At 33.9% G+C, this 26,084-nt stretch overlaps 1 protein-coding gene across 1 annotated transcript; it reads left to right on the forward strand.

Annotated features, from left to right (window-relative positions):
- The first annotated feature begins 514 nt into the window (after positions 1–514).
- On the forward strand, positions 515–25,820 carry LOC120122805 (G-type lectin S-receptor-like serine/threonine-protein kinase LECRK4). The gene is made up of 4 exons (XM_039141886.1): positions 515–519; positions 5,535–5,539; positions 16,790–17,856; positions 25,810–25,820. Exons 3-4 carry the CDS (start codon positions 16,931–16,933, stop codon positions 25,811–25,813), a joined length of 930 nt encoding a protein of 309 aa, XP_038997817.1. The 5' UTR covers positions 515–519; positions 5,535–5,539; positions 16,790–16,930; the 3' UTR covers positions 25,814–25,820.
- Positions 25,821–26,084: the final 264 nt, after the last annotated feature.

A 26,084-nucleotide genomic window follows, 5' to 3' on the forward strand; every position in this document is an offset into this window, starting at 1 on the left:
TACGAGAACGTGGCACTTGCTCCAGTTGGGGTATGGACCGAAATTTCACGGTACTTATACGGTGTAGAGCCAGAATTTGTAGATTTAAAGTATTTTTGTACTGCTGCACAGAAAAGGGGCTAAAATTCTGTTATGGAATTTTCCACTAATTATTCCACTTTGTCATGATTAAATGCATGTAAAATAGTTTGAAATAAAATGTAATTATGCAAAGATGAAAATGCAAAAATGCAAAATGCAAATGCAAATGTAAATATGTGAATGTAACAATAAGAATGCAAATTGTGCAATACAAAAGCAAACATAAAAGTATAAATGAAAATGAAAAGATGCAAAATGAAAATGCATGTATGAAAAGGAGTTACTCAAGAGTGATCATCTTAGAATAGATTTCATTGAACACAAAAGTTTTCGTGCATCAAACAAAACTTTTACATGTAGGGGACAACTTTCAGTCCTAACTTCAACAAAACTTTACATATAGGGGATAACTTTCCCTTCTAACTTCTCTAAAGCCAAGTTAGTTTCCATTCATGCTCAAAAGTTTGTCGGGACTACGGCTTCTTCCATGTCATTCTCTTTTTCCTTCATCTTCTGTGTCAATTCTCGGAGTTGCTCATTTTCCCTTGTAAGAGAACCTTTTCGTCCAAGAAGTTCTTGGACGAGGTCTTCATATATGTTGTAGTTCTTTTTCAGTTTGGTGACCCATGTTATCCACTCTTCTGGGGTATTTCCTATGCCAGTATTTTGAAGGCTTGATTGATCTTCTGGAAATCTTCATGCATGGTTTCCATTTCTGTGCTCAATTTCTTGTTTTAATCATTCAAATAACATGCTTGAGCTTCATAAAAACCTCCTTTATTATGAATGCCTTGACTGATACTCTTACCGTAGAATGCTTTTGGTATCAATCTAACAGGATCTTTGTGGAATACTTTTGGTATTGATATAACAGTATCTTTGTGTGCATAGCTAACTTCTATCCTCGGAGTTTCCTCAGGATATCTTTCTTTGGTTTCGTCATATTTTGTTTGATCATAAAACTTTTTGTCCATTTATGAATTCTTTCTAATTTGATGAACAGTCTTTCAAGTCAACACCTTTTGGTTATGCCATGATCATGCAATGCAAACAAAAGAAATCAATATAAAAAAGTTAAAGCAAAATAACATGTATAAAAAATAAGAAAAAAATAAAAATGGTTAGTACCAACTAATGAAAAGAAAAATTCTATCTATCAAGATATAAATCCTAACCTCATGTTTTCTAATTCCATGCTTTGTTTGGAAAAAATAACTTAACTGCATGATTTCTAGTTCACATGCATTTATTCAGAAAAATAAAATAAAATTAAATTAAAAACTAGAGCTTATTTCTCTTTTGTGTACACCTGCTGACAGGGTTTCAGTATTGTCTTAGATAAGGAGAATTTCTAGGGTTTATTATATGCAGGGTTTCAGTTCTAGGAGTAAAGGTACCCGAATTGTCCTTGTTAGTGCCCCTTGGGCTGGTAAACCCTCAATCCTAGTCCACTATAGACTTGAGCGAATCGAGTTCAATTCGAGGGGACGCATTTCTCTATGCCTGACACGGATAATAAATTCTCACGAAGACATAGAGCATATGAACCCCGAAAGCTACTTGCTATGTCTGACACGGAGAATAAATTCTCATGAAGACGTTGCTTTCACTCCCACTTAAAAGGGACAAGCTTGATTATAAAGCTTATGTTATGCAATGCAAGTGTGGTGTGTGAAGAGAAATATTCAAACCTTTGACAAACAATTAAAAAATGAAATTTAATATATGAAATTAAAAAACATTAATAAAGAAGAATATATATAAATGAAAACCATAAGTATATAAAAATTTTGAAAGAAAAGAATTATAAATTAAATAAATATGAATTTTTAATTTCTAATTAATAGAGACAATTTATAATTAATTTAAAAGCTTGACCGGTCCCCAGCGGAGTCGCCAAGCTGTCGTAACCGGTTTTTGCCCGGACACGAAATTTTTACTTGGCGGGAAAAATAATATGGATAAATGAAATTTATTGAAATGTTTTGGGAGTCGCCATCGACCTTTTTGGGTTAGGTAGGTCAAATACCTAAAAATAATCTTTTAAAAGAGTTTTTAAGAAAACATCAGTTAAAAGATAAACTGGTCTGCGTTTAACCAAAAAATTTTAATAAAAAAGGATTCGTGGTCGGTTACATTTTGGGAAGGATTAACACCCCTATAACGCCCAAAATTGGTACTCATTAATTATAAATTGTCTCTATTATTGGAAATTTAAGAATTCAAAAATATATTTAATTCATAATCCAATTATTTTAAAATATATTAATTTATGTATATATTTTTTATATTTAAATAAGATATTTATTTACTTAGAAATATCAGAAAAGGCCTTCTATGTGCTTTAAGACAGTCCATTTCTTAATATTAAAACAAATAAATATTAATAAAATATTTCTCTAAAAATAATTAAAATAAATTAATATATAATTTATAAAAATAGAATATTTATTTATTTAAGAATATCAGAAAATGACTTATAGGTGCTTTAAGACAGCTTATTTTTTAATATTAAAAAATAAATAAATATTAAAATATGATTATTTTTCCTAAAAGTAATTTATATAAAATTAAATTTATAAATAGGATTTTTTTAAATAAATAAATAAATATTATTTATATATATTTATATGACTAAATAATAGTAATAATTAAATATATTAAAAATAAACATATAAAATTAAATAATAATTAACATTGACTGAAATAAATAAAATTAAAATTATAGTATTAAAATATAAAATATTAGCAATTAAGAGCCTAATTTCGAATTATCACAAAAATCTAAGTATTAACAATGTGATTTAACCAATATTAATTTATTCGGAATTAAAATAAAAGTTAATTAAATTAAAGGAACTAAATAGATATTTACCCTAAAATATATAATTATACTAGAAAGGACCAAAACATAATATATTAAAATTAGAATACCAAATTAAAATAAATAAAAATAACTTGTAGTGATATTTTTGTAAAGATTACAAAATCAGAGGGGTTGCGGAAAGGGTTTTACAGAGATACCCTCCCCCCAAAATTGCGTCGTTTGGGAGAGGGTATATAAACCCTTTAACTGGTCAAGAAAGGCTCTAAGCCTTTCATTTCTTTTTCCCTTTCTCTCTCTAGAGAGAGATATATAATTCTCTCTGCATTCTCTCTAAGTTTCCCTCACCGAAGGGAAACCGGTCGACGACCGGCCGCCTTAGGCCGTTGCAAACACCGCCGCCGGCCACTAACTTTGGTGGCTGAAAACCCCTAAATTTATCTAAAATAGAGATCTCAACCTCTAAAGGCCAAATCCGACTTCTTTTTTCCCTAAATCCCCTTTATTCTACTTAGATATAAGGTTATTTACCTTAGATGTTTCAGTTTTTCAACGCCGAGGGGAAGCTCTGACGATCGCGTAGTTTTCTTGGTAAGTCTCATTCTCTTTTCTCCTTTGCTGATTGTTTGTTTTGGTTGTTGTTTGTCGTTGTGGGTGTGCTTGCTCTCGGTGTTTTTTGTTGGTGTTGGTTGCTGTCGATTTTTTTGGTTTCACAGGTGTGGTGGCTTTTATAGCCACCACCGAGGATGCTCTCGAACCGGTCCCAGAGATGAGTTTTGGTGAGTCACCGAACCTGTGGTGACTCACCGAAGAATGGGACGCATGGACGGCTGGAATGACTATTCTGGGTGCTTCGACAGGCGTCGTGGCAGCAATGTTGGACGCGACGGTGTCGACAGTGGAGTATAGACGTGGATGCGGCGCCGCGTGGTCCCTAGGGTATCATAACCCTAGGGTTTGCTGTTGGTACCATCTGGGCCGTTGGATCAAGACTAGATCTAACGGCAGCAAGCTGAGGTGGCTGGCTGAGAAGATGGAAACTGTAATCTGGTTTTAGGGTTTAGCTGGGCCGATTCTAGTTGTAAAATGGGCCTCCGGGTCTTGGGTTGATTCTAGTTGGGCCACTGGGCCGGTCAGGTTTTGGGCCTGAAATAAAATTATTTATTATTTAATAATAATAATAATAATATAACATAATAATAATATTATTATTAATAATAATATTAATAATAATAAAAATATTATTAATAATAATATTAATAATAATAAAAATAATAATACTAATAAAAATGATATAAAAATTTACTGTCTACAGCGACGTTTGTATAAAAACGCTGCTAAAGATACAATTTTGTGACGTTTGAAATGTAAATGCCGCTATATATTTAATGTTAGTGGCGTTTTCTCTCAAAACGCCGTTGTAGAACAGTTTTGCTGTAGTGTTACATGCATAAATTACTAAGTAAAGATCTTACAAACAGTACATGTGCAACTAAAGCGAATAAATATTTTACTTGAATATGATTATCGTTTGAACTCCCTATAGGATTTGATGCTCTAACTCAAAAGAAATCAAAATCTAATGAGGAGAAATAATTTGAATGATGAGCTTTACGAAGCTCATTAATACACAACTACTTAACATAAACTAAATGAATAGGCAACACAACCAGGTTTAACGTAAACTTGTCATGAATAGGCAAGCTAGTTATTACCAATTGGTTTCCTATCATGCGATAATTTTACCAATTCATATGTGCCATTGGCAGTTAGATTGCAAGGCTTCATGAATAGTGGTTGGAACATCAATATGATGACTTGTATAGAGACTTTAGGCTTGAAGACACTACTTTTCTTCGTGTGACCATTGTATGTGTGTTACTCGAACGGCTCGTCAGTGTCTTAGAATCGAAGATAACACTATCAAGCACATTATCCTTAACTGCATCTACCACACATGTTGTGCTGAATTCATTTGCTAGTTCATTAGCAGCTGCTGAAACTGACAAAGATCCTGAGTAATTAGTCTACATAGCACCGCTGGTAGCAGAACCAAAAGTGCCCTCTGGAGCTAATCTGGTGCTTGAATCTGGTACGAAACTTGTGTAACACTAGAAGCTAGGTCGACACAAGGTAGTATGGTAAGTGAGGGTGACTCAAAAATAGAATTACTTGGCAACAAAGAACTTGTAAACAACAAAGGGGAATATTTACTCATCAAAGACAATGCGTCATGATATAAACACTCGTCCATTGGCTGAACGACACTGATAAACATGATGTGAGGGTGAATATCCGATAAAGACACACGGTTGAGAATGGTAATCCTGCTTGTGTCTGTTATAGGGTCGTCGAATATACGAATAGCATCAACTCTGGAATATCAAGAGAATTTGGTAAAGCATCAAACATGTAGAGTTCACCTTCCTATACCCGTTTCAGCAACACTCTTCTAGTGTGCTCGTGCTTCACATGGTACTCATTCAAATGAAACTCAAAAAAATATTTTATCATCCTTAGCAGTTTTAGACATCGAAAAAAGATTCCTTGTAATTCGTGGAACTTGCAATATATCATTAATGGAGACTTAGTTAACATGCTATTGAGGACTGTATAATATGACCAATAGTCAAAGTCGAATCATCATCAATATGTACCTTACCTGAACCACTATGGCTGCAAGATGCTTGCAATGGTTTCAAGTCATTCATCACGTGGTGCGTCGCTCCTGAATCAGGGTACCAAGTGGTGTTCGCTATCCCTTAACTTGGTCCTATCAAACAATTAACTTGAGTAGTGTCAACTTGTGGAGAATTTTTATCTGAGTTGAGACCTGTAGCAGGACTAAAACAGGCATTATATTGATACTTAAAGGAATCATTTGAGCAGAAAAATGCATTAACATCGGCTTGTTGATCAATGGATTGTTTGTACCGATGTGGAGAGGAAGGGCCTTCCAAATTGTTGGAAAAATATGAATGAATTGATTTATTCAATCATGACTATTCAACATCTCTATTCATGAAAAATAATTAAGTCTTTCCATGAAAAATAGTTATTTCATTTCACCCCAAAAGTCAAGTCTTTTCATGTTAACCTTTTGATCAAAAGGTTATAATTTTTAATCAAATGGTTAAGTAATTTCATTTAAAGGTCTTAACCTTTTAATACAAATTCATCTCCCTATATAAAGGCTAAGTTGTGACACATCTCAACACCCAACTTTTTACTATTTTCTTTCAAATACTTTCCTTTCAATTCTCCGATTCTTCCAAAGTCATTTTTCGGTGATAGATAAAGACAAAGATTATGTTTGATTGTTCACTACGGTTGTGCTTACTGTTGTGAATGTTTGTTGTTGTATCTTGGGAGACCGACGTCCAACGTTACTCAAAGCACCGAGGAGATGACGAATCTGTCTTAAGGAAACTGTTCATACAAGCCTCAACAAAACTCTTCTTCTATTTATTCAGTTCCATCCGATTACATGTTCTATTTTAATTTCACATTTTTTTAATTTTATTATTGAAACAAAATTTTTAGATTATAATAATACAACACTATTTTTCAATATTTTGCAACAATCTTAAGACAGATTTCTTGTGTTGTAGATCAATCTAAACTCAAACAGATCACCGTGGTAATATATTTAGGTTAATATATATTTCGTTTCATATTATATTTATTATTTCGGTTTTGATTCCGATTACAGAAAAATGTCTGATACTTCATCCAATTCACAGTCTAATGCGATTGTCGCTACAAAGACTCAGACTGCGAGCCAAACATTACCTATGCCCATGAGTCATATTGAAAAGCTTGCGAAATTCTATGGAGAGTCAAAACATGGCAACAGAAAATGTTGTTTTATTTGATGACATTGAATTTGGCCAAATTTTTGAAAGATTATCCTCCTACTATTAGAGAGGATGAAGTGGATGCTGCAATCGCATTCAACATTACCGAAGCATGGAAGCACTCTACTTTTCTATGCCGTAACTACATCTTGAATGGTTTATCTGATGCACTTTATGAAGTATACAACATAAAGAAAACGGCTAAGGAACTATGGGAATCATTGGACCATAAATACAATATTGAAGATGCTGGTGCTAAGAAATTCTTAATTGCCAAATTCTTAAACTTTGTAATGGTTGATTCTAAAACTGTTGTGAATCAATTGCAAGAATTCCAACTGATCATTCATGGTATTCTCGCAAAAGGGATGATTATAAGTGAATCCTTTTAGGTGGCAACCATTATTGAAAAACTTCCGCCTGCTTGGAATGACTTTAAGAATTATCTTAAGTATAACAAAAAAGAAATGACAGTGGAAGATCTGATTGTGAGACTTCAGATTGAAGAAGATAATCAATGTGAGCTAAAAGGCTAAACAAAACAGACAATCATAACATTGCCAAGGCAAATGTGGTGGAAGTAAAAAAGGACTTCAAGAAAAGAAAGCAATCTCAAATTGAGTCTAAACTAGGACCAAAAGGCAGTGTTTCTAAAAAGAAAATATTCCAAAGGAAGTACTTTAATTGCAATAAGACGGGACATATGTCATCCGAATGTAGGCTTCCAAAAAGATCCAGAACAAAAGAGGCTAATGTTGCGGCAAAAATTTCCAAGGAAGTATATGAACTTGACCTATGTGTTGTGGTCTCTGAAGTTAACTTGGTTGATTCAAATCCAAGAGAATGGTGGTTTGATACTAGTGCCACACGCCATATTTGTTGTGACAAGGACTCCTTTGTTGAGTTGGTTTCTTGTGAGAAAGGAGAAAAACTCTATATGGGTAATGCTGCAACTTCCAAGATCAAGGGGAAAGACATTGTAATTTTAAAGATGACTTCTGGCAATGAGTTGAAACTTCAAAATGTGTTGTATGTACTTGACAGACAAAAGAACCTTGTCTCTGGGACCCTCCTAAGTATACATGACTTTAGGATGGTGTTTGAATCCCAGAAGTTAATTTTATCAAAAAGGGAAATATTTGTGGGAAGGGGATATTTATTGAACAATATGTTGGAAACTCAATGCTATCTCTGTAAAAGCTAAAAATATAAATAAGAATGGTTTTTCTTCTTCTTCTTCTTCTGTTTATATGATTGAGTCATTAAATTTATGACATGGTAGACTCAGACATGTTAATTATGATACTTTACGTAGATTAATTAACTTAGAACATATTCCCCATTTCACATTAATTATAATCATAAATAAGAAATTACACTATTTTTTCTAAGTTTTATTAAGATTACACTATTTAAATTGTTATACTTTTATAATATTTATGTTAATGATAAAGTTATTTTATGCTATAAATAATTTTATGTTAATAATTGCGTGGTGCTATAGCAAAGTTGTTATTTGGCAACGAAGTGTTAAATACCTCCACTTATTTGTTGGTCGTACCAATTAAATGGAAAGAGGAAAAAGACTTGATATACGGTCAACTCAGAGCTGTTGCCAATCTTTTTCCATAGAAAACTCATTGGAGACCTCAGTCATCTATTTAGTTGCTTGTAAAATTTTTCATCATACCTTGAATGAGTCCTAATATCATATGATGAATGGAAGTATTCAAGTTGTGTTAATTACAAATAAGTCCTTTAACTTTTTAAATAATTTAATTTAGTCCCCGGACTTGATTTTAAGTTAAGAATGCTTAATAATTGGGTTGTAAGAGAAATTGAATGAGAATTAAGGATAAAATTGATTGATATTCATGATTCCACTTCTTGTTTAGTTTCGACTGAATTTCGCGACATTTTCATTTAAACTGGATTGAGGGTGTTACAAAATGTATATTTAAACAAATATCATGCTCAAACTACAAACTTAAGTAAGCTTATAGAAAAAATTATAAGTGGAAAGATACTACTTAAATATTTATTTTTTTATTCTTATAATATTTTAAAATTAAGATAAAAATAAAATATATCTTTTAATTAAGATAAAAATAAAATATATTTTTAAATTAAAATAAGAATAAAATATATATTTTAAGTTAAAATAATAATAAAGAATACTTAATAATTTAAGGTAAGAATAGAATATATTTAATAATTTAAATTAATAATATAATATATGTAATAAGTTAAGATAAAAATAAAATATATTTTTAAAAATTAAGATAAAATAAAATATATTTTTTTAAGTTAAGATAAGATTAAAATATATTTTTAGTTAGATAAAAATAAAACACATTTTTTAGTTAAGATAAGAATAAAATATATTTAATAAGTTAAGATAAAAATAAAATATATTTTAAAATAATTCAAAAATGGTGGTCAAAATGAAAAGAGACAATAGTTAGGTGGACAATGATATAATTTACCCTATATAATAATAAGAAAATTGCACTATTTTTTTCTAACTTTTATTAAAATTACACTATTTAAATTGGCGATTTTCCCGATAAATCATCTTTTTCATCTTTAATTCCATGTCAGGCACCGTTCAGACTATATTTCCTGATATAACACCCTTTGCAAAAAGACACGCCACCTGCAGCGCGCTTTAGGCTGATCTGTCGCCATGTGGGGTAAGGCGCCCCATGCAGCGCACCTTATGCTGAGTCGGACACACGTGGCTAATGCGCAGCCCCTGGGGTGCGCCTTACGCCACGTAGGGCTATAGCGCAGTGCAGGGGTCGCGCTTTTCAATTATCACATGCTCAATTATCATACATGTATTATGCAAGGCGCGGTGCAGGGACCGCGCCTTGCATAATTGAAGCGAACTTCTCGGCTTTAAAGCATCCTCTCTCGGCTATAAATAGCCCTCTCCCCGTAAACTCTCTCACAACTCCCTCTCAACCGAGAAATTAATACAACAATCCTTTTAACCAGTAAATAACACCCGATAATCCTCTTATATTTGATTCAGAAGTTCGTTCGATATTTCGTTATAAGGTAATTTTGTTATAATATTTTTTTATAATTATATATGATTATTTGAAAAAATATTATACTAATTGTTTTCAATTAATTTTTGTGTTTGTAAAATTAGAAAGCAGGAGCATATGTCGAAATATTTTTACGGTGCAGGTAATAATATAAAATTATATTATTTAAATTATTTACGTTTATGTGTAAACTTTTTATTGTGCTATATTTGCATTCATTTATTATTTATTTAATTAAGTTTGTTTCAGTTGTTTTTTTGCAGATATAATATTGTCGCACTTTTAAACTCTAAGAATGGTGCGACTTTCAGCTATTGTTTTTTATGATGGAGAAATTCGAGATGATAAAACCTGCGTTGTTTTCATATCAAATGAGCGTGTTAAAATATCATTTAAGAGAAACATAACTCTTGAGGAGTTGATAACGAAGATTTCGAGGAAGGTTTATATTGGAAGTAGTAGAAGAATGTCGTCATTGCAGTACAGATTTCCAACATCATTGTTGCCATTAACTTATACAGCGTTCGAACTAGCAAACAATGATGATGTTGAAATGATGGTTGATTCTCAAAGTAATTATTCAGATGGCGATATTGAGATGTATGCAAAGTTTGTTCAAGTGCGTGATAGTCAGGGTCAGTCATTAAGCTCCCACTATGGGTTGGCTGAACAAGTTGATTAAGTTGATAACCCGACTACAGTAATGTGTAATGATTTTAATGTCATAATGGGAAATCCGCATCATAGTGCCGACACGTCAACTTCAATGGGGAGACATTCATCAACAACTCCTTACGATATGTACCGAGGTGGGTCCACGAACAATCCGTATGGCAACATCGCGTCCAGTTCAAGGGGAAGACATTCATCTGCAAATTTATTTGACCTTAATATGGAGATTCCATCAATGCAAAAATCTGTGGAGTTTTCATTTGACACGATGACTTCAAGCTCAAGGGGAAGGCATTCGACTGCGAGCTTTTTCGATCTCAATGTCGATATGCCTTCTAGTTCAAGGGAAGGCGTGCAAGTAGTAGGTTCTTCGACCTAAATGTGGAGAGCATGGAGGAACCATCATCTCCACCAGAAGAACCGCTTCGTGAGCCTGGTGCGGATGACGCTGAGACTGGACTATTCATTCACCCAGAATCACCACAATTCAACTCTGATGATGATGATGATAATGTAGACGAAGTTCCCTCAAATGTGGCACAAATTGACCCTTCAGCACAAATGTATGAAGCTGATTATGGTGCAACGTACGGGTCAGAATTTGCGGATATGCCTCATCTCGGTGACTATGGATGTTACTCATCAATAAATAATGGTGAGTTATCTTTAGGCATGGAGTTTTCAAGCAAGGAAGAAGCGATGATGACTATAAAAAAATTACAATATCCGTAATTCATTTCAATCCAGAGTTGACCGCTCCACGATAGAAAAATATGTATACCACTGTGCCCGACGTGAAAACGAATGCAATTGGATGGTTTGCGTATCGAAAAGGAAGAGGAAAAACAATAGATGTGAACTAACAGTATACAACGGTCCTCACACATGTTAAGCTGGAGGGATCAACCAAGATCATCCCAACTTGGACTCTGAAGTGATCTGCCAAGCCATCATGCCCATGGTAAAAGCAAGCTCCCATATAGCTGTTGTTGTGTTGATTTTAGCTATACAATCGCAGTATGGGTACACTGTCTCCTATAAAAAAGCTTGGTTGGTAAAACAAAATGTCATTCTCAAACTTCATGGAGAATGGGATGCATCTTACAACGAACTTCTAAGTTGGTTTAGGCTGGTGCAGAGGTTGAATCCTGGGACAATTGTGGACTTCGAAACCTCCTATGCATACCATAATGATCGAGTTCTTCACGATCGATGCCAATTCTACCGGGTTTTTTGGAGTTACCCACAGTGCGTTAATGCTGTCAAATACTACAAGCATGTGGTCCAGATCGACGGGAGTTTCTTGTATGAAAAATACAAACAAGTTTTATTATTGGCAGTTGTCCTAGATGGTAATCGCAAGTTTCTTCCAGTTGCTTTAGTTCTTGTTGAAGGAGAAGATACAGATTCTTGGGCTTTTCTCCTCCGAAACTTACGTTCACATGTTATTATGAGGGAAAAAATATGTGTCATTTCAGATCACGGAACTGGGATCAAAGCAGTAATGGAGTCTTGGGTCAAATGTGGAAACCACCCTTTGTCCAACATAGGTATTGTATCTGACACATTGATGTGAACTACCATGGAAGGTACAAGAAAAATGATGAGCGTCAATTACGTGTGCGCATGGGTAAGTGAAACTGGTGTAGTTTGTTTTCTTTCGATCATTTTCATTTTGCAAATAAACAAAGTTAGTAAGTTCTACATTTTTTGACCAGGTTACGAACTACTTCCTCAAACATTTGAATCAATGCTTCAAGATTTGCTGGCGAAGAACGAGGAAGGATACGATTACATCAGCCTCATCGATAAAGAAATGTGGACAAACACATATGATGGTGGATATCAATATGGACACATGACGATCAACTTGGCTGAGGCAATCAATTCGACCTTAAAGGGTGCACGTCACTTACCTGTAGCGGCTTTGGTTAAAACTACATATTTTCGTTTGGGGGCACTTTTTACGAAGCTCGGGGGACAAGCTCAAACCTGGATGCAATGCGGTCATGTCTATCACCCTAGATTAGTTGCAGATCTACAAAAAAAATTGATGCGTCAAATGGAATGTCTGTAACAAGCTTCTCTAGAACACATGCATTGTTTCGTGCCACAGAGTTACCGCGACCTCTTCAAGGGATTGAAGTTGTGTCGTTAAGAGTAAATCTACGGGATAGAACGTGCGACTGCGGGTTTTTTCAAGCTTTTAAGTATTCATGCTCTCATGTGATAGCATCTTGCTCGCATACCCATCAAGACTATAACCGTTTTGTGGATCCCGTATACCTACTATCAGAAGTTTTTAAGGTATACGAATTTGAGTTCCCCCCATAGGTAATGACAAAGACCCTGATGAGGTTCAGAATTAGGTTCCGATTGTACCAAATCCGAGTTTATTGAGGGAGCGTGGTCGTCCAAAATCCACTCGCATTGTGATATGGATATTCAAGAAACCAGAAGACAGGCCAAAAAATGTGGGCATTGTAGAAACTATGGACACACTAGGAGAACATGTCCACTGTTGTTGCCATCAAGTAACAATTGATGAGGAACTAATGTAGTTGTTTATCAAATAATAATTCTTGTACTTTAATTTGCATTTACATAAAATTAATGTCATTCAATAACCGCTGATGAATATTAAAAAAATGATACAAGATAACGAGATTAGACGTTGGCGATAACGAGATTGGACGTTGGCGTTATATGTGATTATAATAAAAGATGTAATAAGTGACAAACTTAAGAAAGTTATCGAACAAAATTATTTAATTTTATCAAACTAATAAACTAATAATAATTTGGTATTTGAATATAATTCTAAATACAACAAACTTAAAATAAGTATTAATTGGTAAATAATAACCAAATTACAATAATTGATATTAAATGGTAATAAACAAAATTATCAAAATATATTAAAAAAAAAGTCCAACAAAATAAACAAAATAAATTATAAAAAAATCCAACCAAATTAACAAAATAAAGTAAGTATTTAATGATAAATAATAAAAAAATTACAAAAAATATCTGCAAAAAAATTAATTAAATAATATATTAAAAAATTTAAATACTTAAATAAATTACAAACAAAATACTAAATATAATAAAATATAATTTAAACAGTTATAAGATAATCTAAGGGTATTTGAGAGAAGTTGAGAGGATTTGGTGTAATGAAAGTGATTGAGAATGAGAGTATTTATAGGGAGGGATGGGGGTGTGAACGGTCGAGATAGTTAGGTAATTAAACCCAAGGCGCGCTACAGGGGCGCGCTACAGGGGCGCGCCTTTCTGACGCGTGTCAGAATTAAAGTTAAAGTGTGGCCCTGCACTGCGCTATAGCCCTACGTGACGTAAGGCGCGCCCCAGGGGCCGCGCCTTAGCCACGTGTGTCCAACTCAGCATAAGGCGCGTTGCAGGGGGCATCTTACCCCACGTGACGACAGAGCGCATTTCTACAAAAGATGTTAGATCAAAAAATATAATCTGAACGGTGTGTGACAGGAAATTAAAAAGAAAAAAAGATGATTTATCCGGAAAATCACCATTCAAATTGTTATACTTTTATAATATCTATGTAAATAATTAAATTATTTTAGGCTATAAATAATTGGTTCAATAATTGAGTGAGTAGACCAGCAATAACTGAGTGTGCAGTGCGCAAGAACTTAGCAGGTAAATATTTCCACGTTTGTTGGTCCTACGAATTAATTGGAAAGAGTAAAAAGGACTTAATATACAGTAAACTCAGAGGAGTTTCCAATCTTTTTCCATAGAAAACTCTTAATTGAGACCTCAGCCATCTATTTGGACCAGTTCCACTCAACATGTTCATGATTCCACTCCTTGTTTGGTTTCAACTGAATTTCGTGACATTTTTATTTAAACTGGATTGAGTGTGTTACAAAAGGTATATTTAAACAAACATCACGCTCAAACTACAAACTTAAGTAAATTTATAGAAAAAATTATAAGTGGAAAGATACTACTTAAATATTTATTTTTTATTCTTATAATATTAAAAGAAATGATTAAATATGAAAAGCGATGAACACGTTCGTCAAGGAACATAATTACATGAATAGTTTAGAAGTACTTTACAGTGTCATGAAACAGTATCTAGCAACAGCAACTAAAGCAAAAGGAATAAGTAAGAGTATCCACTAAAAGGGCTACAAAACATCCCGATAACTACAAAATGAAAATCACATGACAAAAGTTTACATTATCTAACTAATTTATCATACTGAAAAAAAAAAACTAGATCACCAATGAAACTCAATTGCACCTTTATATATAACTTTACAACTAATTTAACCATTATCTAACCGCTAATAACAAATACAACTATAATCTATTTCTTAACACTTCTTAAATTGGTGGGTGATATACATATTTTACCCTCAACTTGAATAACAAATATTTATGCTTACTAACTTTAAGATCTTTGGTTTGGTATATCGATTTGTTGAACATAATGAATCTTTACAAAATCCTTTTGAATATTTTCTCGTATAATATGATAATGTATCTCTACATATTTTTTATATTCGTGATAAATCAGATTAGTTATAATCTGTAATGTTGCTTGATTATCAGAAAATACCATTGCTAGATCATCGTGTTTAATCCCTAGCTCATTAATCAATCCTTTCAACCACAAGAACTTGGCTATTGTTGAAGTCATTCCCTTATACTCATTCTGTTGATGATCTTCACACAGCATGCTATTTCTTTAACTTTCAACATACTAACAATTCTCCCATCTTGGTACAGTAATTTGTTATAGATATTCTTATCATAGGACATGATGTCCAATCAGAATTATAAAATACATTTATTTGAGTCTTGTTGCAAAAAAGATTCCTTGGTCATTATTTTTCCAATCTTTTTCCATAGAAAACTCTTATTTGAGACCTCAGCCATCTATTTGGACCAGTTCCAAATTAGAAGAGACACACAGATTATTTCCCATGGCCTTGGTGTCGGCTCTTCTTTTGCTCTTTTCTTCTCTGTGTGTGCGGCAGTCAAGCTGCATCATTCCGTTGGGAGCTTCGCTTTCCTCGGCCACTCAAACAACATCATGGACTTCGCCTTCTCGTCGCTTTGCGTTCGGTTTTTACAATCGAGGCTATGGCCTTTATGTTGGAGTTTGGTTGGACGGCAATGGAAAGAAGGCTAACAAAGTTATATGGACAGCAAACCGTGATGATCCGCCTTTCACTTCAGATGCTACTCTGAAGTTAAATGAGAAAGGAGTGATTCTTTCGACGGATGAGAGCGGAGAGAAGATGTTTATTGCTAATGGAAACCACTCGGATGCCTACTCTGCCTCCATGCTAGATTCAGGCAATTTCGTTATCTACAACAAAGATAATCATATCATTTGGGAGAGTTTCCAGCATCCTACTGATACCATTCTAGGTGGTCAGAGTCTACTAACTAATAGTCAGTTGATCTCCAGTTTATCAGAAAATGATCCCTCAGCTGGAAGGTATCATCTCAGTATGCAAAACGATGGGAATCTTGTTCTATACCCTCTAGAATCCGAAGATTCTCCTACAACTGCCTACTGGAGCACAGATACTTTTAAGACGAATTCGTCGCTTCGCCTTAACTCGACAGGCGTCCTACAACTCATCAACAACTTTGATTCGTCCGTCTACAGCACAATTCAATTACCTAATCAAGAGGAGAGCTACAGTGACTTCACCGAGAGCAGCAGCAACAACAACAAGAGTATTGTTTACAGTGCAAGCCTTGATGTTGATGGGAATTTCCGGTTATATGCTCATGTGTTTGAGCCAAATGGTGGATTCCAAACTTACGCAATGTTGCGTGCGTTGGTAAATTCCTGTAAAATCAAAGGCTTTTGCGGTTTCAACAGCTATTGCACCTTCAATGATAACCGGCCTTACTGTGCATGCCTTCCCGGGACTGATTTTATCGATCCTAATCAGAACACCATCGGCTGCAAGAGAAATTATTCGGAAGCACACTGCAAAGGAGGGAAGGCCAATATACCCCTTTATAACATCACCTCAATGCAAGGTATAGAATGGACTTCGGGTAGATTTTACAGTAAAGAGCGATTGAGCAAGGATGCCTGCATCCGAACATGTCTGGAAGACTGCAATTGCGAGGCAGCGCAGTTCGATGGAGTTTGCAAGAAACAAAAGCTTCCACTCAGGTATTTGCTACGAGATATCGATGCTCAAATGAATACCACTGTTTTATTGAAGGTGGGAATCATATGCCTTGAAGCAAATAACGACACTGCTTCCCCTGATTTAAAGTTCCTAATCAAACGGGAAATTTCGGTCGTGCAGATTCTTGTTTTATCTTCCATTCTCGTTGCATGTTCATGTGCTTTTCTTACAGCCTCTGGTGTATTCATCTATAAATTTCGAGTTCTAAGATACAAAAGGCTGCTGGAAATGGGAGATTTGGGCCTAACCAGAGAGCTTATGTTGACGTCGTTTTCATACAAGGAACTCAAGAGAGCCACAAATGGATTTAAACAAGAGTTGGGTAAGGGATCGTTTGGAGCAGTCTACAAAGGAACTCTAGACCGAGGAAGAAAGCCGATCGCCGTGAAGAGACTGGAGAAGTTAGTGGAAGAAGGTGAAAAAGAGTTCCAAGCAGAAACAAGAGCAATCGGTAGAGCTCACCACAGAAATTTAGTTCGACTATTGGGATACTGTGTCGAGGATTCCAAGAGGCTTTTGGTGTATGAGTACATGGGCAATGGGTCCCTTGCAGACCTACTTTTCAAGTCAACAAGGCGCCCATCTTGGAATGAAAGAAGGAGAGTAGCCCTAGATGTTGCTAGAGGACTCCTCTACTTACATGAGGAATGTGAGACACCAATCATTCACTGTGATATAAAGCCGCAAAACATATTGATGGATGATTCATGGAGAGCTAAAATTTCAGACTTCGGGCTGGCAAAACTGTTGATGGGAGATCATACAAGGACATTCACAGTAGTGAGGGGAACTAGAGGGTACATGGCACCAGAATGGAATAGAAACACTCCGATCTCAGTGAAGGCCGACATTTACAGTTTCGGAATCGTGCTACTGGAAACGGTGTTTTGCCGACGAAACTTGGACACCAATGTGTCAAAACCAGAGGAGATCATTCTGTCGAGACTGGTGTATAGATGCTTGGTTGAAAGAGAGGTGGATAAGCTTGTGGGTGATGAACAAGTGGACAAGGAAAGCTTGGAAAGAATGGTGATGGTGGCACTCTGGTGCATTCAAGACGAACCAGCTCTTCGTCCTTCAATAAATACTGTAGTTATGATGCTGGAAGGGATTACTGATATATGTATTCCTCCATGTCCAGATGCTTCCTCCATGTGATGTGATGGCCCAGACATCAATCATCTCACTCAAACTGCTCTTGCAGACACTGAATGTATGTAAGGATTGCATCATGTTTGTGTTTTCTTTTATTTGTCAATAAATCTGTAAAATTCTTTGTGCAGTGTACGTCGCCCGTGGTTTGTAGCTGTGGTAATTGTATTCGAGTTGTCTTCTTTCAGTTAATTTATTATTACTCAATAATATATATAAGTGTAATAGTCGATTTTTACTACATTTTTTCTTTTAAAAATGGTGATATTTTATTTTTATCCAGATCGTTTCATTTTATCTAACCCGTTTAATTTATCGACCCTTGGTTTTTTTTTATTAATCTGAGATAAGTATAAGGCAATATTTGTTCAAAGATAACTCTCAACCATTTGATATTGAACACCTATTTATTCTCTCATTTTGGTGTATTAAGAGCTAAGAACGCTCATTTTAGTGTCCGAAAGAATAGAAATTTGCTGACCAAAACTTGTAGCCCTTTCCATTTCCTTTCGAGGATTAAGAGATTTCAACCTATTGATATTGATTTTCAGAACTTATGCGATTGGATCGATAATGATTTTAATTCCGATTTCCTTGATAATTAGGATGTACTCTTTCATTTTTGTAAACGAATCTATGTATATGATAATTTTGAGTTAAAAACGGATATTTTTAGTAAAGCTTATGGTAGATTGATCTCTATTCATCCCGGATCTATTAAGATGTATAAAGAATTTTTAGAGATTTAATTGTGCTCATGCATGAGAATAGGGCGTCATCAAATTTATTTTAACCGATAATCAAAAATTGGATGGATCGTAAACATAAGGGCCATATAGTTTACCCAAAAATTTAATTAATCTGAATTTTTAAATTTGTTACTAAAAAATATAATGAAAAAAAAAGATGGACCATGAATTTAATGTAAACTTAACATTCAAAATTTTTGTCCATTTCTTTAGTTTTGAATTTTAATCAAAGTGTGTGGTATACATTTATATCACTTTTGATATGGGTATTATCTATCCTCTATATTAGTTAATAATAAATTAATCTTATTTGGTAGTTTTTACTATTCAAAAGATTAAATTTAGATAAAGAAAATAAATAAATAAATAATATTTAATTTTAAATAATAATTAATTTTACGTGGATTTTGTTGTTTTTTAATTTCAAATTAAAATTTATAATAATAATTTTTGTATACTATGACAGTATTCTAAAACTCGTTCTTGTACTAATACCTCTATAGTGCATCTTCCTTTACCTATAAACTGCATTTTCCGTATCTATTGGATGCTGATCTTTTCCTTATGGTTAGTTATTTAAGATAAAATAATGCAAGGGTTAGTCTCGTCATAACCTTAATCTCGTTGCCTCTCTTTTTCCCCTTTATCCGACATTAGCATTTTTTCCCTCCTGATTTTGTAAGAATTTATCTTTATTAATCTGAATTGATTCGTGTTGTACACTTAATTTTAATAGGTGAGTTTTGGGATAGAGATTTTTTACATACAACTTAAAAAATAATAAATCATTTACCACTTGAACCATCTCATCATAAAGTTTAGCATTTTATTAGTATCGCTTTTTGTTACCTTTTCCTGATTGCCTTCCACTTTTAGCTTATCTAGGGATGATATGTTCGAACAAAAAAATATAATTAAGAAGAGAAAGAAGGGAGGGTCTAACATGCTGCATGTTTCATGATTGGACAATTCGGATCGACCAATGTTACATATTTAATTTTGGTGGGTATTTCTCACATCAGACATTTTATACACACACAAAGACTCGAACTTAAGATTTTATTTAAGTGATATTAAACTACTTATCACTTAATCAATCTTTGTGGTTAATACTTACTCTACTTTGAAAATTGGGATAACATGAATACCGGCCAGTAACTAGATTTTCCATGGAAAGCAGCAATGGCTACTTTTCTGGCTGCTAAAAAGATAAATTGACCTTTCAGCAATATTAAAAAAGATTATACGTTGAGCTACACAAGGCATAGTGGGGGATGAAACTTGTTGAATAAAACCTTGGAGTTTACTTTTTTTTATGTATAAAATCCTTCAATGGAACCAACTCCTTGAGCCATTTGAACCAGAAAAACACTTGGAAACTATATATGGCAACTTCAGTAACATCCACCCATTTCTCCCAGGAGTTGCTTCAAAGCTTCCATTCAAGAAAATTTATTTTACACTCCTCTCTTTACCCGGCAATTTCCCCAGCTCAAGGGCACAGTTATTCCATCAATGACATCATCCATACAAATGCAGCCATTGTTCTCATCCTAGCCCTCGTTTGCACCATCATTTCCGCTTCAGGGTTGTTGTGCATGGTCAAGTGTGGAACTAGAGGCTCAGTTTCAGCTGCTGCTGAGCCCAAGTTAGCCAATAGAGGAGTTAAGCAGAAAGCCTTAAATTCCTTCCCGGTCGTAAAATACGCAACCGAACCGAAACGGCCTGACCTCGGCACCGCTTGTGTTACATGCTTGTCGGAGTTCACCGCCGGGGAGGGTCTCCGTATTTTGCCAGAGTGCAACCAAGGATTTCATACTAGTTGTATCGATACATGGCTTGGTTCACATTCTTCGTGCCCTACATGCAGGCACTGCCCGACTGAAACGAACAAGATTGATATGGAAAGCATGAAGCCAGTGGAACAGTGAACTAAGTTTACACAAGGGAAATGCAATGTGGCAGTGATAAAGAGAAAACATTATTAAAAGAAATGATTAAATATGAAAAGCGATGAACACGTTCGTCAAGGAACATGATTACATGAATAGTTTACAAGCACTTTACAGTGTCACGAAACAGTATCTAGCAACAACAACTAAAGCAAAAGAAATAAGTATTAATGTTAACTCTGGTATAACTGAAGTGAACGGTGATACCTAGAAACAATTGTTTTTGTCTCCGATAATAAAAATAACTTATTAACAGTATCCACTAAAAGGGCTACAAAACATCCCATACAACTACAAAATGAAAATCACATGTCAAAAGTTAACATTATCTAACTAATTTATCATTCTGGAAAAAAAAAAACTAGATCACAGTGAAACTCAATTGCACCTTTATATATAACTTTACAACTAATTTAAAACCATTATCTAACCGCTACTAACAAATATAACTAATTAACTATTTCTTAACACTTCTCCTTAAATGGGTGGCAATACATCTTTTACCCCCAACTTGAATAACAAATGTTTATGCTAACTTTAAGATCTTTGGTTCAATATATCGGTTTGTTGATCATAATGAATCCTTAAAAAATTCTTTTGAATATTTTCTCGTATAATATGATAATGTATCTCTACATATTTTTTGTGTTCGTGATATATTAGATTAGCTGCAAACTGTAATGCTGCTTGATTATCAAAAACTACCATTGCTAGATCATCGTGTTTAATCCCTTACTCATTAATCAAACCTTTCAACCACAAGAACTTGGCTATTGTTGAAGTCATTCCCTTATACTCGAATTTTGTTGATGATCTTCACACAACATGTTATTTCTTTAACTTTCAACATACTAACAATTCTCCCATCTTGGTACATTAATTTGTTACAGATCTTCTTATCATAGGACATGATGTCCAATCAGAATTACAAAATACATTAGTTGAGTATTATTGCAAAAAAGATGCCTTGGCCATTATTTTTCCTCATATACCTTATGACTCAAAGAGTTGCCTCATAATGAAACTTCTTAGGCCTTTGTATGAACGAGATCAAGTGTTGGACAATATATGTTATTTTTGGTTGACTATGTGTTAAACAAAGTAAACGACCAATAAACCGTTGATACATCCCAACATCTTCAAGGACTTCACCTTGTGTCAAAGCCTTTGTTGCTTTATCATATTCAACCGTGATCATGAGCTTCTGATTTTGTTCAAGTGGGGTTTATGTACATCGTGTTCCCTTTAAACCTAAATCAACTACAATCTTCAAGGCATATTTTCACTGATTCAACCCAATGCCTTCCTTTGATCTAACAATCACAATACCGACAAATTACTTGAGATAACCAAGATCCTTCATCTTAAAATTCTGATGAAGAATAGTTTTTAGCTCGCCTACTAAATCACCATCATTCCCCATAGTCAAAACACCATTAACATAGGCTAACACAAAGACTAGTTTATCTTTTTTTTCACTTTGTGAACATAGAATAATCATGTAGACTCTGTACATAACACAAAAGCTTTCATCATTTTCAAATTCCATTGACCCAATGATTGCTTTAATCCATACAAAGATTTAAGCAACCGAAACACACATGTATCCCTATGGTTGTGAAAGCCTTCTAGAAGTATCATGTAAACTTCCTCAGGTAGGTCATGTTGTAGAAAAGCATTAAACACATCCATTTGGAATAGAGACTAATCAAACATAACATGTAACTTCCCAAACTTGATCACCATCATATGAACTTAACATGTTATATTGGGCTACTGAAGAAATCAATAAATTTAAAATATTTTTCTATTTCATTTTTAAAATATAATATGATTTATCAAAATACCACATTCATCATCGTTATAAAATATTTATAAAATTGAAATTCCATGATATATAGTTTAAAACAAATTAATATAACATAAATCTCTTAGTTTACAATCTCAATACATGTATAAGGATCTTATGAATATAATATCCACTAAAAGTAATAATACAATACTTTAGAGGAAGATGTTGGAAATATTACGACAGTGCTACTAACCCACAAACGGAAACATTCAAACGCTGAGCCTTACAAAGCTCTGTGGTATATCATTAACCTACAATATACATCATAAATCTCATAAACATAAACATTCTAGCAGAAATAATGATAAAAAATAAATACGTGAATGATTCATAAATCCAAGAGCTACATGCTTAAGGTTTATTTATTTCTTTCACAATAATATTAGTCTCATACTTTCCTTAGTCCACAACTAAAGTCCTAGTCATGAACATATTTTGATCTATAGTCTCAACAAATACAAGTCATACATCATCACATGCATATACACAATTGTAGAAATCACTTTCACAATAACAATCAGGTACTAATAATTAATGGGTGAATCTGATGTCACACATGCCTTGGTATAATTTCCACCAGTCATAGCTAATTATATATTGGTATCATCATAGCCATCGATGTCGAGACGTTTCTCTGCCTGGCGACGAAGAGTGCAAATAGTACACCTCAAGGGGGTGTAACTAGTCTCGAAAAAGTAAGTGTTTATCCTCCCTGAATCAGATGAAACACCAAATTGTAGAGTCGTCACCAATCTTTTAATTTGGTGAGATTGGTCACAAAAAATGTAATATTACTTTAATAAAATTCCTAAGAATATTATTAAAATAATACAACCCAGGTATGCTTACCAGAAAAATGAGTTCGGGAGTCAGTTACGTATGGGGAAGGATTAGTACCCCCATAACGTCCAAAATTAGTACCGATATTTATTAATTAATGTCTTTGCTATAAATTATAATTTTTTTAAATAATAAACAATTACTAAGTAATATTTAATCTATATATTATTAATCTCAGTATAATATTATATTATAACTTATATAAATTAACTTATAAATTATGCATGATAATAATCCTAAGTATAAATATCAATTAATCATATAAAAATAATTAATGATTAAAAAATAAAATAATAAAATTAATTACTTTAATTCGAAATACTTACTAGAATTATGTACAAATTATGTAATTTACCCTAGATTATTAATACAATATTAAAATATGAACTATTAATATTTAAGGGACTAAATGTGATATTTAACCTATATATATATATATATATATAGGTAGCAATGACAAAAATGAGAATTAATAAAACTTAAAGATTAGATTAAAATATACGAAAACATGCTTTTAGTGACTAAATTGAATGTTTACAAAATTACATTACACATAACAGATATTACACGTAGGTCCCTCCCCAAAACGACGTCGTTCGGGGAGGGATATAAATAGGCCTTATTAGGCCTAAAGAGGCTGAAAGCCTCATTTCCCTTCTCTGCTTCTCTCTCTTAGAGAGAAGCTCTTGCTTCTCACTAGGTTTCCCTCACCGGAGGGAAACCATTCAACGGCCAACCACCGGCCACCACCGCCAATAGCCACTGTCGACCACCACTCACGGTGGCGGGATTTTACAAAGTTATACCAAAATAAAGCTCTCTTTCCCCTGAACCTAGATCTGACCTTGTTTTCTACCAAAAATAATCCTATAGCAGTAGATCTACAAAGTTTACCTTCAAAAAAATGGTTTCTCCGGTGACGTTGTTTGCTTCTGTTAATGGCTGAAACTTTGAGGGTAAGACTCTTTTTTCTATTCTCTCTATTTTGTTGGCTTTGTTGTTGTGTATTGGATACTGACTTGGCTTGTTTCTTGTTGTTCTTGTTCGTTTGCAGGCTCACCCTATTTATAAGGGCTTTCGATGCTTTCTTTTGACCGGTTAATGGAGTGAACCCCGGTGAGTCACCGAAGTTATGGTAGTGACTCACCCTAGTTGAACTTGGGTCTGCTCTTTGGGCCTGTTGGGCCGTTCAGATTGAATCCGGGCTTGAACTGGGTCATGGGCTGATAAGAATTGTTTGTAACATAGCTGTTTGGGTTGTAATAGGGCTTTGGAATTTAGACTTGTAGTTTGGGCCTTCGGGTTGTAATCTGGGCTTTATATTTGGGGCCTGTAAAATTGTAACTGTTAAGAATAATAATAATATAATTATAATATAATAATATTTATAACATATATATAAAATAAATGTCACTCGGACGAAAACTAATGTCGACAGCTGCCCCTCTTTGCTTATTTTGTGTTAACAATAATAAAGCAAAGATAAAAAGACAAGAAGTTTTCGTCAACTGGCTTTTTATTTGATAAAAATTCGTTCCACTACTCTTTCGTGGAGATCGAACTTTGATCTGATCTTGCTTCACTAATTTTTTTGTGAAAGTTGAATTTGTATTGCTTCACTACTCTTTTTGTGAAGGCTGAATTTGCATTGCTTCACTACTCTTTTGTGAAGGCTTCGTTGCATTGCTTGTTTCCACTACTCTTCTGTGGAGATCAGATTGACTTGAAAGAATCTGTTTCACTACTCTTCTGTGAAGATCAGATTCAAGGTTGATTTGCTTCCACTACTCTTTCGTGGAAATCAAATTTCGGGATTGATCGAATTTCTGAAAAAACCTGCAAATGTTATTTCGTGTTTGCTATCATGCATTTATAAATGTCATGATCCTATTTATGCCTAAAATGTGTGTAATGACAAAATTTCAGGGTATCTTCTTTTTCTTCGAACAAAGACCCCCTTTTGTTGTCCATTCTTAACTTAGTCTAATCATGGGTGCAGCAAACATAATCATTTTATCTCAACCGACCATATTGATCCTTTTTGGTTGAACCTAAACTTGTCTTTGTTCTTCTTGAATTCCAAATGACAAATTATTCAATTAATGACAAATATTTCAGATCATCATCAAGTATCTGAAACCTCCTATGCACTTCAATGTTTCATGTATCATGCCACCATATGTTAAAACATTGCTAGCCTCAGAATGTCTGTATTTTTCAAAGACTTTTTGTACAATAATACACCATGATTTTATGTACTTCAAATTAAAATACATGTTTTAAATTTTCAAATCAAGATGTTTTGTAAAAAGAATTAACAAGAAAATGTTTCTTTTTATTCATGCAAAGAATTTACATGGCAAACTTTTACTTGTAATGACAAAGTAGGCATCTTCAAATACCAATAGCATAAATGCTTTTGAACTGGCTCACCACAAAGTGATTCGAGTATAGCTTCTGTCAAAAGGATCTCGAAATTATGATGAAGATATGGAATTCTTCAAATCCTTCTTTTCTTTAATGCAAAATACCTTTTAATTGCATCTGAATTTACTCGATAAGGTAATTCAGGTCCATCCATTTCAGCAAGGATTAAAGCTCCTCCAGAAAAAACCTTTTTTACAACATAAGGTCCTTCCCAATTTGGCATCCATTTTCCCTGGAAATCCTTTTGAAAAGGTAAAATCCTTCTGAGTACAAGATCCCCTTCTTAAAATTCTTGGAGGTGAATTTTCTTATCATGTGCTCGTATCATTCTCTTTTGTTACATCTGACCATGACAAATTGCTTTCATTCTTTTTTCCTCAAACAAATTCAACTGGTCATATCTAGCTTGT

Source organism: Hibiscus syriacus, unplaced genomic scaffold (assembly GCF_006381635.1).
Source record: "Hibiscus syriacus cultivar Baekdansim isolate YM2019G1 unplaced genomic scaffold, ASM638163v2 tig00110387_pilon, whole genome shotgun sequence".
NCBI lineage: Eukaryota > Viridiplantae > Streptophyta > Magnoliopsida > Malvales > Malvaceae > Hibiscus > Hibiscus syriacus.

Coding starts and splice junctions, on each gene's coding strand:
- LOC120122805 (XM_039141886.1), top strand. CDS start 16,931: ATGGGAGATTTGGGCCTAACCAGAGAGCTTATGTTGACGTCGTTTTCA.